Source organism: Vombatus ursinus, unplaced genomic scaffold, assembly GCF_900497805.2.
Source record: "Vombatus ursinus unplaced genomic scaffold, bare-nosed wombat genome assembly UNPS02000577.1, whole genome shotgun sequence".
Lineage (NCBI taxonomy): Eukaryota > Metazoa > Chordata > Mammalia > Diprotodontia > Vombatidae > Vombatus > Vombatus ursinus.
The window spans coordinates 461,043-478,660 of record NW_020940355.1 but is presented as its reverse complement, the minus strand read 5'-3'; the positions used below and the strand labels follow the sequence as shown (position 1 = coordinate 478,660).

General features: G+C 36.8%; 1 protein-coding gene and 1 pseudogene across 3 annotated transcripts in view; both read right to left on the bottom strand.

Moving 5' to 3' along the window:
* DCDC2 (doublecortin domain containing 2) overlaps window positions 1-17,618 on the bottom strand; it is a 203,116-nt gene that overhangs the window by 31,237 nt on the left and 154,261 nt on the right. For all 3 annotated transcript variants that reach the window (XM_027861839.1, XM_027861928.1, XM_027862020.1), the window contains exon 9: window positions 1,179-1,279. In XM_027861839.1, the coding sequence (XP_027717640.1) occupies window positions 1,179-1,279 (101 nt within the window). The remainder of the gene's footprint in view (window positions 1-1,178; window positions 1,280-17,618) is intronic.
* LOC114028549 lies at window positions 6,068-7,835 on the bottom strand (annotated as a pseudogene).

The window sequence follows — 17,618 nt, the reverse complement described above, 5'->3', positions numbered from 1 at the left end:
TGAAAGCACTAAATGAATGCCTGCTAAAAGATTTGAATTTGAATTTAGTAATGTGATTTGGGAATATGAAATAAGCCAAGTTTCAAAACTATTAACTCTCACACATATAGAATGATTCCCTGTCTCTAAGAGAAAGAGTATTTGATTATGAATCCACAGGCACCTTAAACCTTTACACTGTTGTGCCGTAATCAAGGGGAAAAAAATCTAAAACCACAGTTTATAATTGTTCATTAAAAGTAATCCTTCAAAATAACACGCTGAACCCAAATTAATTTCTGAGATGTGTATTGTTGCTTTTCTTTAAGTACGGCAGTGCTTAGGGAAAAAAAACTACCAATGCTAAAATTGTATCACTTCAGAATTTAAAACAAAAATGGAAATGAGAAAGAAATTTATTGGGGGAAAAGGGAGATAACCTGGGTTTTTTAAGTCCTACAGAAGGAAAGAAGTCAGTTCCCACCCCCTTTTCCCTATATCTGCCCAGTTTTACAGTTTCAAGAACATAATAATATTCCAACCCATTTTCATCCCTAGACAGAGGATGTTTGGGAATGCTATTTGACTTTTTTTAAGAAAAAAATTAACCTAGATCACTTTTCAAAATTTCTATACCTTACAATTACTTTCTTTGAACTTTCAAAAGCTGAAGGAAAATAACAGACATGCCTATAAGAGAATATGAAATCAGGAATTCTTGGGAGGAAAAAAGGCACACTAGCCCAAAGCTTTTTCGATAATGAAGAGAAAGTAACATGCTGATATAAATATTTGCTTTTTTTTTTTACTCTGAAGGAAAAGTAATAATTTCCCAAATAAACTACATCAAATCTTAATACTTTCTTCAGCTCCTTTCATTCCATAACACGTTACCTCTCTACTCCTAGTAATCACCTGGTCCTTGTCTTCATTGCTACACAAATTTGGCCATGCCAATTAATGTTTTCCAGAAAAGTATCACAATAGACTAATGGTTAATACTTGAAGAAAAACACAAGGAAAATATGAGAAGGTGTTTCAGTCAGAGTTGGGGCTTAAAAAAAAAAGCCTATAGCCATACATAATCTGAGTTAACTGATATTTGCCTCAGTAGAGCATGAGGCAAACAGCATAGCTAAAAGGAAAAAGAAACATCAGCAAGGGGATTTCTAGCTCTTCTTGAAAGTCATGGAGATTACCTGATCGACTGGAACCTCAACTTGAGTGTCTTCATCTTCCTGTACTTCTGCTGCCCCCTCCATTTCAGATCTCTCTGCTCCGGCTTTGAAAATGCCTTCATCTACAAAGAAAAATCGATTAGAAGGGGAACGGAAAGTCCAATTCTGACATCATGTGGCTTCTTCCTGAAACTACAGTCAAAATCCTATTTAGGGGCGGGGTAGGGTGTGATGTGTTCTCACGAGGCATTTCTATTCCATTCAACCAAGAGGATTACTGTTGATGTTGTTTTGCTTTCTATCGAATGTGTACATTTTCACAATATAGAGATACTGGAGACTCTAGTTCACCCAAAAAAGCTCTTGACTCACCATCCCCTTTTGTTCTGATTTAATACCACCTTACACTTCTCTCCCATCCATGAAATGGAAATGATGCCTGGTAGGAAAAGGGGTGGGGGGTGGCAAAAAAAATCTTTCATTTCAACCATATTTGTGATTAGAAATCCTAATTTCCAAAGAGAAAAGGAATACTTAATATTAAAATTGGCATTATTCAATCCATACAAGACAACTTAATCCTTTTGATTTGAAGCCAATATGCCCTACAGGTTACAGACTCATAATGCCTTTCACACCCCACATAAGTCATAATCAAGCCTGTATTTTACAGACCTCCCTATGCGTTTCACAATCTCCAGTAATACATACTAGTGCTTAATTGACTTCACTGCAAGGAAAATAGATTGATTTCATTCACCTTGCTCTATTTTTCTAAGCAAAAAAAAAAAAAAATGATTCATGAGCTTGCAATACCTGAAAATATTCTTTAATTCTCCCCTTCAGCTTTCTCTTCTCTAGGCTACGTAATCAGAGAATCACAAATCTGTTACTTAGTCCAGCTCCCATCTTCCAAATGGGTAAACATTTAAACCGTTCTTCAATATGTGATCCCCTTCAGCAGTAAATCATAGTGTTGATTCACTATCAGTCAAGAAATGTTTTCTTTCATGCAGCTTAACTATCTCTTGCTGCAATTTAAACCCATTTCCATGGTTTTGATCTTCCTAATCCTTCATATACTTAGAACAGCATGTAGTCAACCTTTTCCATGTTTCTATTGTCCATGGTGTTTAAAAGCCATTTCCAGCTCTTTATTAGTCCCATCATATGTATTTTTCATCTTTTAATCAATTATTGTTTACTATTCTTCACTAGACTCTCTCTAATTTTTCCATGTCTTTTCTTTTTTTTTTTGTGAGGCAATCGGGGTTAAGTGACTTGCCCAAGGTCACACAGCTAGTACCTGTCAAGTGTTTGGTCTGAGGCCGGATTTGAACTCAGGTCCTCCTGACTTCAGGGCCGGTGCTCTATCCACTGCGCCACCTAGCTGCCCCTTCCCATGTCTTTTCAAAAACATGTAATTCACCTGGAATCCCTATCTCCTCCTTTCCACCTTAAACCCCATTTCTTCCTTGAAACAGTGGAAACAGCACTGGCACTGGGGTTCAAAGGACTTGGCTATATTACTTGTCACCCATGTGACTTTGGTGAAGTCATATATCCTCTCTGAGTCTAGGCTTCCATATCTGTAAAATGAGTGGGATGGATGAGATGACCTCTCAGGTCTCTTTTCCAGATCTAAATCTATGATCCCATGATTCTATGGATTCTTCTACTACTCAATCAGTCAAAATTGATATCTAGAATTCAGAGAGCCCTTTTCTGTACCTTTCCTGGACAAGTATCATAATCTGCTTTGTACTATAATGACCTGTATGTATTTGATATATCCCTATTTACTAGACTTTAAGTTCCCTGAGGGCTGCAAACTTCAATATTGTATCTCATTTGTCGTGTGTCTTCTCTGGTGTTTTGTACAGAGTAGGAAATTGATAAATGAGCATTAATAAGCGCTCATTAAATGGAGTTGAATTCTCTATTATCCACCTAGAATTACCTGCTTTGAGGATTTTCTATGCAAATTTGTAATCCCAGGATGACGGTTGTTCCTGCCACCCAGCATGCTTCTCAGCTTTCTCTCCCTACTATTAATTGCTATGTGTTTAGTTAACACAAAGACATTTTTATATTAAGCTTTTCTTAGACTGTGTAGTCTTTGTATGTATATTACATAGATACATAATTTATTACACAAAATTAAATATTCTGTGCTTTTAAAAAAAATTCTCTTCTACTTTGATCTCCACCAACTACTCTAAGCTTCCAAATCAAAAGCAGCCTGTATTCTACTATGGATATGAATGATGCTGTGCATATGAAAATTTATTCCTGGATCCTTCATATCATAATACTGTTAATACACTGAGGACTTCAATCCAATATGCAGCTGCAATCAAAAATACCAGCAAACTGCTGGGTATAAGCAGAAAGATTTTTTTTTTAGTAAAAACAAAACAGAGGGCATAGTATTACTCTCATACAGACGTGTAGAATGTATAAAGTTCTTGTTAACTGAATTTAGTAAGAGGAAAGTGCAACTCAAAAGTGTTTGAATTCTCTATCAAGGCAGATTATAATTTAGTCAATCAGAAAGTAGAAGGCTGAGTGAATGTGGACTTCTTCCATCACCAAACTCTGGAACATAAGAGGCTGCCCCTTTGAAGTCTAAATAGGGTCATTTTCAAATCATCAGAAGGAACCATTATTTTGCACAGCAAGTAAAAAACACATGAATTTACTATCTTAAGAAATGGATACAGAGTGAAAACACAATTAAGTTCAAGAAATGCTTAGATAAAGTTATAACTGGTTATGGTCCTAATCTTCTGAAAGCAATAGTACTCTTCCTCAAAAATGTGCCTTAGTATTAATGTCAAAAAGGCAGCCTGGCATGATGTATCAGTTGCTGGGCTGAGAATAAGACATGGGTTCAAATCCTGCCTCCAGCACCAACTAGCTGCGTGATTATGAGTAAGTCAAACTCCTCTAAGTTTCAGTATCCTCACCTCTAAAGTAGGAATAATAATACCTCACAGGGTTGTTGCACAATATGACATGATCATATTTATGATCATAGATTTAGAGCTGGAATGCCATGGATCTAACTCCTTCATTTTACAGATGAGGAAACTGAGGCCCAGAGAGGTTAAGTGCTTTGCTTAGGGTTACACAGGTAGCAAATGTCAGGCCTAGGATTTGAACTAAGGCTGGGTTATGAATCAAGGTCTTCCTTCCCACTGCATCATAGTTCCTCTCATGACAATGTCTATAAAGTGCTTTGAAAATTTTTTAATGACCTAGAAGATCAATCATTCATATTACTGGACTAGGTGAATCATTGTCCTAATCCACTATTCCATTTTTTGTGTCATGTGATGTTATGATTCATTTTTATTTCTTTATCCTAGGACATAGCATTTACTTCTTAAAAATATATACCAGAAAAACTAGAAGAAACTAAGGAAATGAAGTTATTCAAGTTTTATATGAAATAAATATTGGTTTAACTATTTCTACAACAAGTTTACCACAGGTGAAAGCTAAGTCAACAAGTTTGTGTAGCTAACCCAAAGAAGATAAAAAGAAGTGCAATATGTTTGATAAAAATTAATGTCCATCCATGAACAAGATATACAAGTCATCTCCTATAAGCCTTTGAAATAAATACAAAATAAGAACAGGCATACAGTGGCTAAGGAACAGAAAAATCATAAGACAATATGGAAATATAACCAAGGAAAGTAAAGATCCAAACAGATTGCAGAGGAGAGACCAACTTGTAAGAGACGATAAGAAAAGAGATGTTTTTAAAAATTAGTCTGTTTTAAAGAAGAAATCTGGTAAGTATCACTAACATAGAAATATCAAGTTACCTGTGATATCAGAAGACTCAGAATGGCATTCAGAGAAGCAAACAACCTACAATAATTAATATTTTAGTTTTGAACATATTAAGAATTTCTGTAGCAGCTTTACCTTCCTTGCTACTTTTCCCACCCACCTAAATGCTGAAGGAGGCATCACAGAATGATGATGATAGGTGAAGTCCTTCTGGAGACACAATAAATGAATATAATACAGCACAGGAATAGTGGACTTCAGCGAGCCTTCACGTCTGGAACACCTACTTCAAGTACCATCTCTCCCATAGAGTGGCTACTGTAACCTTTGGGAAGTAATTTAACCTCTCAGTGCCCCAATCAAACCTCTAAGGATAGAAATTACAGGGCAGACGCTGTACTCTATTGATAGAGGAAGTTTCCTCACCAGGCCTTCCCTTCACCAATAAGATCATAGGACTAGTCCAAAATTTTTTTTAAAAAATAAAAGAAATGTTTAGGGATGATGGAGCCCATTAAGATGGAGAGATCAAATGGATTTTCTTTTAATTAACAAGACGATTTTTATTATTAACTCTATTAGGTGCCTACTACATACGAGGCATTCTGCTAAATGTCACGGATACAAGTATCAAGTATGATCTACTTAAGGACCTTAAATTTCAAAAAGTTTACAATCTAATTAGTAAGACAAGAAGCATACTACATACATTGCTGGATGCAGGTATTTTTTCTAACAGCATAATCTGACTCTTATTCATGTCCATGTTCCACAGGGTTCTACCTAATATGGCTTGGGAAGGGCCAGGGGAAGGTTCTCTAAGTATCTACACATTAAGTAGATCCATTGGAACGCTCAAGTTATTCATCTGCCATTCCTTGGTCTTACTACATGCCTGGTCTACCTTCTTCTCTGGTCATATGTTTATTTGATACCCTTTATGATTTACACTACTTCTCAAGTATAATTCTTTATTAGCAACAGGTTCTAGCTTACTCATGTCCATCATTCACTACCTCCCCTACTTCCCTCTGGATGTAGTATTCCACAATATTCCAAATAAGCAGCATTGTGCTATTGGGGTTGTAGTTTTAAGGTCTCCACTGCTAAATCTGCTTGGAGTTAGTGTACTTGGTGATGGCCTTGGTGCCCTAGAACATGGTGTTCTTGTCCAGCTCCCTGAGCAGCAGCAGCCACATGGCTGTCTGGATCTCGCAGGACATGATAGTGGAGTGCTTGGTCTAATGCACCTGGTCAGACACCTCAATGCCAAGATGCACTCAAAGCTGTCCTTGATGAATGAGTTCATGATGTCCATCACCTTGGATGAGATTCCCTCATCGAAATGGAATTGCTGCAACCTATCCACATAAATGGAGTAACTCTCTTCGAGGTTACGCTTGTGCTTCTTGCCATCTTTCTTGGCACCTTGGTCACAACCTTTTTGGAGGCCTTCTTTGGTGCAAGATATGTCCTGTTTATCTCAGTAGATCATAAACTCCTTAAATGTGAAGACCATACCATCTACTCATTTATAGGCTAAGAGCCTAATACAATAAGTATTTGTTGAAGATGCTGACCTAAACAGATAAGTAACAATAAAACTATTATATGTTAAATATCAAAGGAATGGTATACTCAATAGAAGTTATATTTGTTATACAACCCTAAGATTTTATACACACATACACACACACATATATACATATATATGTGTATATACATATATATATATATATACATCCCACAAACTACTCTAAGTCCATGTAAAGTGTCCTGTGAACCTTCAAAAATAAATTGAGATATAAAACAAAGAGAATAATAATTTTATCCACACCAGTGATTTACCTAAAAATGCTTAACACAATAGAAAGGAATTTGTCCTACTTCTTTGAATGCCACCATACAAAAGTAAATGAAATTGTTTTAGAGAAATAGTCAAAACCAAAACACTAAAAATTTAGAGCACTGGCTTGAATGATAAAATTTTCACCAATGGCTATATTCATACCAACATTTGGAAAGTATGTCATTTCATTCTACCATTAAAGCTATTTTAAACTTGTCTAATAAATGGTAAATTTTTCTCATAATAACAAATACTGTGTGTAATAATGAAGTCAGAGGTATAAGAAGATACAGAAATCAGGGACCTCAGTGCACTTTACAAATAGTAGCACTGGTACGTAATCAACATTTGTTTATTAATTAATGTTTATTCATCTAAGGACTGTCTATACTCTCCAGAAGATAATCCTGTCTTAATCAGTGACCAAAATCCCAGACTCTAACCAAGGTATGTAATATACATAACAAAAGGAGAGGAGGATCAGCTGAAAAGACCATGTTCTTCAGATCCTTGGCTCCTGCTAGACATCACATTACACCCAGAGCTGTGCTGGACAACGTTTAATAATCAGCTCTCCACAAAGCATTATGCACTTTTAAGTTTAACCTCCATTATTAACATTTTCTCCCTTACTTTTTAAAGTCTACACAATCAACAAAACAATCAAACCCTGATTTGTAGTATTTATTGATTTCTGAGGTGTAAATAAATGCTCACAGTAAAAATTTAACAAGCTGGCTCCAGCATATCTCCACGTAGCCCACCAAATTCAATTATAATATACTAAATAACCTCAGCAAGCTAAAGCAGCTCAATGTGTAAAAGGGACTATGAACAACTAATGAGATTCATATGACATTTTTCTATAAGATTCCAAGGGACTGAGTAAGTTCTACTTCACCTCAGTTCCATTGCTAAGTGGATCTCCCCCATCAGAGCATTTAGCACTGACAGACATAGCCAAACGGGTGACTCTCTCCTCCTGCAACAACCAGGTTATCAATGAAGAAGCAAAAGTTGGCCATGGTCCCATGACATTCATATGCCATAAGAGCATCTACTGGGTGCTTGGAAGGACCTCAGAAACTATAAGTCCAACCCTCTCATTTTACAAATGAGGAAACTAAAGCCCAGAAGAGTTGTGATTTTTTTCAAAATAATATAAGTAATAAGTATGGGAGACGTGTTTGGAATCCAAGTTCTCTGAATCCTGAGCTAGTTCTCTTTCCATTGCACTCTGATTAGAAATTTGTTGAAAGGTAGCTGATTCCTGGCTCCTCTTGTAAAACACTACAATTATTCAATTGAATATGATTATTAAATAGCAAGTAACAAAATGAAAAGAGAGAAAGAGAGGGTGAGACACAGAGAGAGAGGATAATCATACCTTTTAAACCCTGAATTTAGTAAATTATATACAAACTACACAAATTTAGTTCTTATCTTTTATTTTTCCTATGGATCATCAATTGGTTTCTCAATGTGTAATAGACAGAAAATATCAAATACCCTAGGCAAAGTAAAAACACCTTTGATTATTGTTCACTATCTTCACATCAATTTTATTACTTTGATGAAAGCAGTGCTGTAGAGGAAGGAAATTCACAACATGAACATATCATTGTACCTAGTTCATAATAAATGTGGATCCATTTCCCCTACAGGGAAATGAAATCAAAATATGTGTATTTTAACCACTCTGCAACTAGAAGAGCTAAAATGAATGCATTTTCTGTTCTTAATACATCAGTATTTCATTTCACTGGTACTAACATTCTTTTGTGCATTCAGACAAATGAGAAAATATTTATCAATAAAAGATGTATTCAAGTTATTGATAAAATCAAAATTTAAATATTTAGGCTCAGAAATTAATATCTTTCATAAAACCATTTTATCAGAAAAATAATAAAATTATTTGAAGTAAAATGACAATATACATACAATATTTTAATGTGTCTCACATCTGAAATTGACTGAAGCTTAACAGTGGAGACAAAAAAAACTCACTGTTATGATGATCTGTCCTGAATACTTTATGGAAATCTAAGGCATTTATTAACCATGATCTGTATATGTAAGCAAGAAAGTTAATGTGACAATAAACATTTTTAATGTGATTTACTACTGAGGCTACACCTCATAAAAATGCCAAATTAAATTAAAAAAGAAAATATTTTTAAATGTAGCTCATTAAGCCTAATAGATTATTGAGAAAAATGGAGACACCCAAGGAGTTTATGCCTTGCAGTATACAAGATAATTTTCCAAGAAGAAAAGATATTGTAGACTACAGAGTTATGGAAGGACCATATGCAAGGCAAATCATCTTGTTCAATTGCAGTCATTCTATGTGTCACTTCTATCACCAGACAGAATTAAAATTGGTATGAAGTTGATATAAAAATGATTTTTATTAGCTTAATGTTAATGTGATCTACACATCCTTATTTGAAAATATATTAAATTCCTAATATCATTCTTCATGGATATAGATTGTTGTCATCATATCATCTCACTGAGAAGCAAAGAAAGCATTTCTAGGAGGCCTGACCTTTTATAAAGCAGTCTTCTCAACTAATGTGGAATTTAACAAGTACCAAAGTAAAAGAAACGGGTGACTTGCCATGTAATAAATACTTCATTCGGAAGGGATATTGGTCAGCTCTGATCTCTGCTGTAACTTATGCAAATACTCCTACCCAATGAATAAAATACATTATTCGTATAAAGAATAGAGCAAACTATTAAACAGCAGGGAGTTTCCTATGAATGTTATTAATTTAATGCTATGATGAAAATTAAATGGGGTTTTTAATAACTAATCTGCATATGTTTAATTATTGTGTCCTGTGATAGTCAAATGGAAATATTATACAAATTCAGAAACATCAATAATCTAATTCTCAATTTCTACTATAATTCCAAAACCATTTTCCAATTACATTATAAAGACTTTGTTTTCTCTACATGTATTTGGCTTCTTTCTGCCTCATTCCCCTTTTTTCATGTTATATTAAATATAATGCTTCCAGTCACCCAGATATACAACCTCAGACTTATCCTCTACTTCACCCTCCCTCTCAATACCCATATAAAATCAGTTGCCAACTCTTAACAATTCAACCTCTACAACATTTCTCAATACATCTACCCTCTTTTCGTCAACTCGTATTCAACTACCCTAATTCAGGTTCTCGTCATTTCTTAGCTAGACTATTACAATATCCTCCTAACCTCTCCCTGTCTCAAGGTTCTCTACTTTCTAATCCATCCTCCTCATGGCTGCCAAACTGATATTCCTGAAGCACAAACTTTTGATCATCTCACGACAATGCTCCAAGAAAAAAAAAAGCTCAAGTGACTCCTTACTGCCTCCAGGATAAAATACAAAATTCTTTTAAAGACCTTTTTAGACCTTTAAAGACCTTTCTTTTAAAGCTTTCATTTAAAGACCTTTAATATTTGACTCCAGTCAATCTAGGCACAATGATATATTGCTTCCCTCTCCAATTCATGTTCTAGATAAACTAGCTTACTTAGTTGTTCCTCACAGACAATACTACTCAACCCTCCTCCTGTGCTTTTACACAGACTGTCCTCCATGCCTAGTATAGAGCCAAGACAGCAGAGTAAAAGCAGTGATTTGCTTAAGCTCTCCCCCAAATCCCTCCAAATACCTGTAAAAAATGGCTCTAAACAAATTCTAGAGCAGCAGAACCCACAAAAAGACAGAGTGAAAAAAATTTCCAGCCCAAGACAACCTGGATGATTCACTGGAAAGGTCTATTGCACTGGGCTGGGAGAGAAGTGCAGTTCACCATGGACACACAGGCAAAGACCAGGCCTTAGCAAACCTGGAGCAGGTCTCAGGGGACTGAATCATGGGCAGCTGTGGCAGTTTCCAGACTTCTCAACCCACAAACACCAAAGACAACTTACAAGGTCAGTAAGAAAAGTCTGTTGGACACAGTGAGAGAGGAGGTTGGTCCCAGCCCCAGTGCCAGTGAAGCCCCAGGGTGGTGGCTGCTCCTGGAGCTCTCAGTCTACAGACTGGGGGAGAATCGAATGGCTGACCAAAGGGGGATTGCAGGGATCTCTTTGCTGGTGCTGAGGCAGGATTCTCTTGCTTTGCCCATGCTTGGATCTGGGTTGCATTTCTGGGTGGCAATCCTGGGGCTAGAAAGAGCGCTGGCGTGGTGGAGCTTGTAGTGGCAGTAGAAACGGAATCCTCCTCACAGTTACAAAACAGAAAAGGGCGCTTGTGGTCACTCATAGACCAGAGCATAGGCCAGGAAAAGAGTAAACACCTCACCCTTGGTCATATCACCTTGGAAAAAGGAAAATTTACATGTCCCTAGAAGTATTTCAGAAAACAACTGCACAAAACCCCCCCAAAGCTTGGGACAGTACATTCTCCACACTGGAAGCAGACCCCTACCTTAACAAAGAATTTAAAATTCACGTAATTGGCTGGGAACATGAGCAAACAGCACAAAAAAAGTCAGACCATAGAATCTTTTTTTGGTGACAAAGATCAAAACATACAACCTGAAAAAGGCAACAAAGTCAAAGCTCCTACATCCAAAGTCTCCAAGAAAAACACGAATCAGTCTCAAGCCATGGAAGAGTTCAAAAAGGATTTTGAGAAGTAAGAGAAGTAGAGGGAAAACTGGGAAGGGAAATGAGAGTGATGCAATAAAATCGTGAAAAACAAGTCAACAGCTTGTTAAAGGTGACCCCAAAAAAACTGAAGAAAATAACACCTTAAAAATAGACTAACCCAAATGGCAAAAGAGGTCCAAAAAGCCAATGAGGAGAATAATGCCTTCAAAAGCAGAATTGACCAAATGGAAAAGGAAGTCCAAAAGCTCACTGAAGAAAATACTTCCTTAAAAATTAGAATGGAGCAAATGTAAGCTAGTGACTTTATGAGAAATCAAGACATTGTAAAACAAAACCAAAAGAATGAAAAAGTAGAAGACAATGTGAAATATCTCATTGGAAAAACAACTGACCTGGAAAATAGATCCAGGAGAGAGAATTTAAAAATTATTGGACTATCTGAAAGCCATGATCAAAAAAAGAGCCTAGACATCATCTTTCAAGAAATATCAAGAAAAACTGTCCTGATATTCTAGAACCAAAAGGTAAAATAGAAATTGAAAGAATCCACCAATCTCCTCCTGCAAGAGATCCTCAAAGGAAAACTCCTAGGAATCATATAGCCAAATTCCAGAGTTTCCAGGTTAAGAAGAAAATATTGCAAGCAGCCAGAAAGAAACAACTCAAGTATTGTCAAAACACAATCAGGATAACACAAAATTTAGCATTTTCTACATTAAGGGACCGCAGGGCTTGGATTATGATATTCCAGAGGTCAAAGGAGATAGGATTACAACCAAGAATCACCTACCCAGCAAAACTGAGTATAATCCTTCAGGGGAAAAAAATGGACATTCAGTGAAATAGAGGACTTTCAAACATTCTTGATGAAAAGAGCAGAGCTTAGGGGCAGCTAGGTGGTGCAGTGGATAGAGCACAGGCCCTGGAGTCAGGAGGACCTGAATTCAAATCTGACCTCAGACACATAACACTTACTAGCTGTGTGACTCTGGGCAAGTCACTTAACCCCAACTGCCTCACCAAAAAAAAAAAAAGAAAAAGAAAAGACCAGAGCTAAATAGAAATTTTGACTTTCAAATACGAGACTCGAGAGAAGCATGAAAAGATAAACACGGAAGAGAAATCATAAGGGATTTACTAAAGTTGAACTGTTTACATTCATACATGGAAAGATGATATTTCTAACTGATGAGGCCTTTGTCAATGTTAGAGTAGTTGGAGGGGAAAAAATTATATGTATATATAGATAAATAGATAGATAGAGGACACCGGGTGAATTGAAGATGAAGGGGTGATATCTGGAGAACAAAATTAAGGGTTGAGAGGATTATACTGGGAGAAGGAGAAAGGGAAGGGTAGAATGGGGTAAATTATCTCACATAAAAGAGACAAGAAAAAGCTTTTACAGTGGAGGGGAAGTGGGGGAAGGTGAGAGGGAATGAATGAATCTTATTCTCATAGGATTTGGCTTAAGGAGGGAATAACATACACACTCAATTGGGCATGGAAATCTAACTTACCCTACAGAAAAATAGGGGGGAAGGGGATAAGACAGAGGGGGAATGATAGAAAGAAAGGCAGATTGGGGCAGGGGGTAATCAGAAGCAAACACTTCTGAGAAGGAACAGGGTCAAAAGAGAGAATAAAATAAATAGGGGGTGGGATAGGATGAAGGGAAATATAGTTAGTTTTTCACAACATGACTACTATGGAAGTGTTTTGCATACCTACACATGTATAATCTGTGCTTGCCTTCCCAATGATGGTGGGTGGGGAGGGAGCAAGGTAGAAAATTTGGAACCCAAAGTTTTGAAAACAAATGTTAAAAAACTGTTTTCATGTGCAACTGGGAAATTAGATATACAGTCAATGGGGTATAGAAATCTATCCTGCCCTCCAGGAAAATAGAAGGGGAAGGGGATAAGAGAAGGGGGAGTGATAGAAGAGAGAGCAGATTAGGGGAAGGGGTATTCAGAATGCATGTTGTCTAGGGGTGGGGGGAGGGGAGAGGTAGGGAGAAGATCTTGTGGAAGTGAATGTTGAAAAATAAAATAAATAAATTAATAATACACATTCATTCCTCAATTCTGCCTCTTAGAATCCCTTTCTGTTGTTGTTCAGTCATTTCAGTCATGTCCAACTCTTCTTGACTCCATTTGGGGTTTTGCTGGCAAAGATAATGGAGTGACTTGCCACTTTCTTCTCTCTGGATTCCTTAAAAGTCCAGCTCAAGTATCATCTTCTTGATTTGGGCTTTCCCAATCCTTACAACAACAGCTGGTACATACCTCCTCCCCACGCCCACAACCAAAAAGAAAAAAAAAATCCCAGGTATTTATTTTGAATATATTCTGTGTTGACTTCTCTGTGTATAGGTCATTTCCTCTGTAATCTTGGTATCAGGAAAAGTTTCTGTTTGTGCCTTTGCATCCCTTGGGTTTGGCCCAGTTCAGGGACCGAAGAAATGCTCCTTGATTAATTGAAAGGAATTCTAACTGTAGACTTCAGATGGAAAAAAAAGGAAGCTCCAAAGGACTGTCTGCAATCTAATAACGATAATTGACTATTAACTCTTCCTGAATGGCTCTGAACTGATGTCTATGATATTCACACTATTATACTTCATTTATCTTTTCTTTAAATGGGCTTAACAATATTTCACAAGTTTAATTATTAAGTAAAACTAAAATGTCACTAATTGCCTCACATCCTACAGGTCCATTTGTTTGTCTTCTCCCAATGTTTTCCATTTTGTGTTTCTTCATATGTGCAACACAGTCAGATTTTCACTAAAACTACAAGCATTCAGAGGCTAGTTGAAGTACATATTGATAATGAATATACCACTCATTACTCTTAATGGTTCTTTTTACAGTTTGTTTGCAACTCCACCTCTCTGGCAATGCCAATGCTAGAGGCTATGGGCTAAAATGCGAGAAGATTGAAAAATCATCATGTTCAGGGGGAGTCTGCCTGTGCTAACCAACAGAAATACCTTTATACTGGCATACATAATTATAAGAAATTACTTTGTATTGCCATTTTACTCCACTTAATTGATTGACTGAATGTTTCCACTTTCCATCCAGATATTCTGAAGCTGGCATGAAAATAGCCTGAGAAAGCAGTCCTGATTTCAATTCTGAATGTGCCAATTTATTAATGTGACAAGGCTCACACTGGCTGCAATTATGTAAATAAAGACAGCATTAGACATCAAATGAAACTTATGTTAAATACAAGGAATATAGGCAATACCTTGTTATAGTTAATGGACACAGCTTTTATTTTTTTTTTTTTAACCATCTGTAAATAACAAAAATCCTGATGGTCTGGCACTGGGCCTCATCAGTAGTAAGCACTAAGAAGCAACTCACTGAGTTGAACTGAAAGCAGTGTAACACCATTTACAACCATTTCTTTTATCATTTAATCTAGTTGTTGAGGGGTTCTTTTTGTTGTTGCTGTCCTTGTTCTTTTTGGTTTCTACTGTTTTTCTTTTGCTTTGTTGACAAATTCAAATGTTTTTGTGTATCACTGAATAATAAATTAAACCTTTTCCCCAAAATCATTGTAGTTTGTTTTTTAAAAATTAGATTCAGGGTCAAGCTCCACCTTTTCCATGAAGCATTCCTTGCTCTCTTCTTCCACAAATCTGCCTCACGCACTTCATCTGGCTCTTACTTTTGCCCCTATCAACTTCTACCAAATAGAAGAATACCTAACATATGCAGTACAAAAGAACTATCGGCAAAACTCACGACTGAAAGTTTTATTCAAATTTCTATTTTTTATAACAATTATATGATATTCTAGTCAAGAAGATGATTGCCTATGTTAACAAGAGAAATTAGTGGTTTGGCCTGGATTCCCAATATGAATCACAGAATCTCAGAGTCTGGAGGGACTTCAAAGTCTTTTCTTGTTCAGCTCAGACTTAGACAAGAATCCCTCTAGAACATACCTAAAGAATCCAGAATCAAATACGGAATCATGTTTGGAATTTAAAGCCCTTCCTGTCTTTCAAGTCTTCTCCATGAACTCAACAATCCAGCTACTCTGGCCTACTTAACTATTCTCCACACATAACACTTCATCTCCCACCTCCATGCCTTTGTACTGGTTATGGCCCTTGCCTGGAATGCTCTCTATCCTTAACTCTATCTTCTAGCTTTCTTTCAAGATGCAGCACAAACCCCACCTTCTGGGGATGCCTTTCCTAGTCTTCACAGGCTACCAGTGCCTTCCCTCTGAAAGTACCCTCTAGTTATACTATATGTATCTATAATACACAGTTATTTACATGTTATCTCTCTTGTTAGAAAATGAATTCCAGAAGGGTGGGGACTATATTTTTGGTTTTCTTTGTGTGCCCAGGGCTTAGGCAAAATACTTAGATATAATAAGTACTTAAAAGAATATATTCTTGCTTTCTGGCTGATAGATTGACTAACATGTCATACACACTTATCCCATTCTCTGGTGCCATTTTCTTAACCAACTGTTTACTTCCCAAATAGAACTTCTCCTTCTGAAGCCCTAGCCTTGGATCAAGAGCACTGCAGATGATGAAAACACCTCAGAGTGCCTAAGGTCTTCAGTTTTTTTGCTTAAGATTTCATAACCCAGGGCAACTAGGTGGTGCAGTGGATAGAACACTGGCCCTGAAGTCAGGAGGACCTGAGTTCAAATCCGGCCTCAGACACTTAACTACCTGTGTGACCCCGGGCAAGTCACTTAACCCTGATTACCTCCAAAAACAACAAAACAAGAAAAAAAAAAGATTTCACAATCAATCCTTAACGCTGTTTTCTAGAATCCTTCTCTTACAATTCTTTATTGCCATGTTAGTCTGCACCTTTGGCAAGTCTGGGGAAGTCTCTGTCACATCCTGGATATGTGCCGTAGGAAGAGAGCAGACTTCTCCATTATGAAGAGCATGTTGACAAATAGCTACTTTGGCACCTCTTCCTATAGAGACATGAACCCCCATCACTCAACTCTTTTTCCTCCAATACTTCAGTATTAGTCAGATCTATCTGTCCATCTGTGGAACACACAGCCCTCCTTTTTCTAGAATGAGCTGTTTCTGTCACATATTTTATCATGGAAGATTGCTCAAGAATGATCTAGGATAATAAATACAGTCTAAAAAGTTTTACAAGGTTGCTGGCCAATAATATTATGTCTGGGATATCCAACCCTATGAAACTTCTTCTACTTTTGTGGTGACTGTGGTGGAGGACCAGAAGAGGGGGCTAAGGGTATTAGCAATCATTTCATTTTTGTCACATCCATAAACATTAATTTAACTGACCAAACTCCCATATGACTGGAGATTTTTGTCCAATAATAAGCTGAAACACAATCTTGACCTTTTCACTAAAATTGAAATTAGAAGATGTAAAAAACTGCCATTAAATGGAAGGGTTGCTCAGAGTTTCTGCTCAAAGAGGTAAATAAAGGAAGGATGAAGTTGGCTTATTATGCTACCAAGGGTAACGAGAAGCTTTGTTTCACTGATTGCCTGGTCATGTCATTTCGTGATGCTCATGAAGAAGATAAGAAAAAAAAAAGTACCATTTTAGATAACTACAGCTTATGCACAAATGCCCATTATAAAGGATAAAGAAAAAGAGAAAGAGAATGAAAGGAGACACTGGATGCAAGGGTTGAAGGGAAGTAATAGAAGCTTGGAGAGTTTACACAAAGCAATAATAGTGTGTTCAAAGGAAGCAGTTTGTGTTAGACAATTAGTGTTGTCGAGGTAAATGCTCTGGAATTTGGTGTAAGCAAGCATGTGTATCTCTCTCGCCCCCTACAGTCAATCTGTTGCTGAGACCTATTGATTTTACTTTCATAACAGCTCTCACATATGTTCCTTCTCTCCTCTGGTGCTGCCATCACCTTAGTCAAGGCCTTCATCATCTCACACTCATAGAGTTAAAATGACTTGTTCATAGTCATTCAGCTAATTCAACTGTAATTTTCTGTCCAGAACTCTACTCCCTACAGCATAAAGGTACATATGTAAAAAAAAATCGTGCCCTGTGGTTATTTTCCTCTTACTGTGTAGTCCATAACAACATTATACACACGAGACATGTTCAATCAATAGTTGATAGATGAAACAATATTACAAAGTAACCTCTCAGCCAATGCTAAATGCTATAAGAAGAATC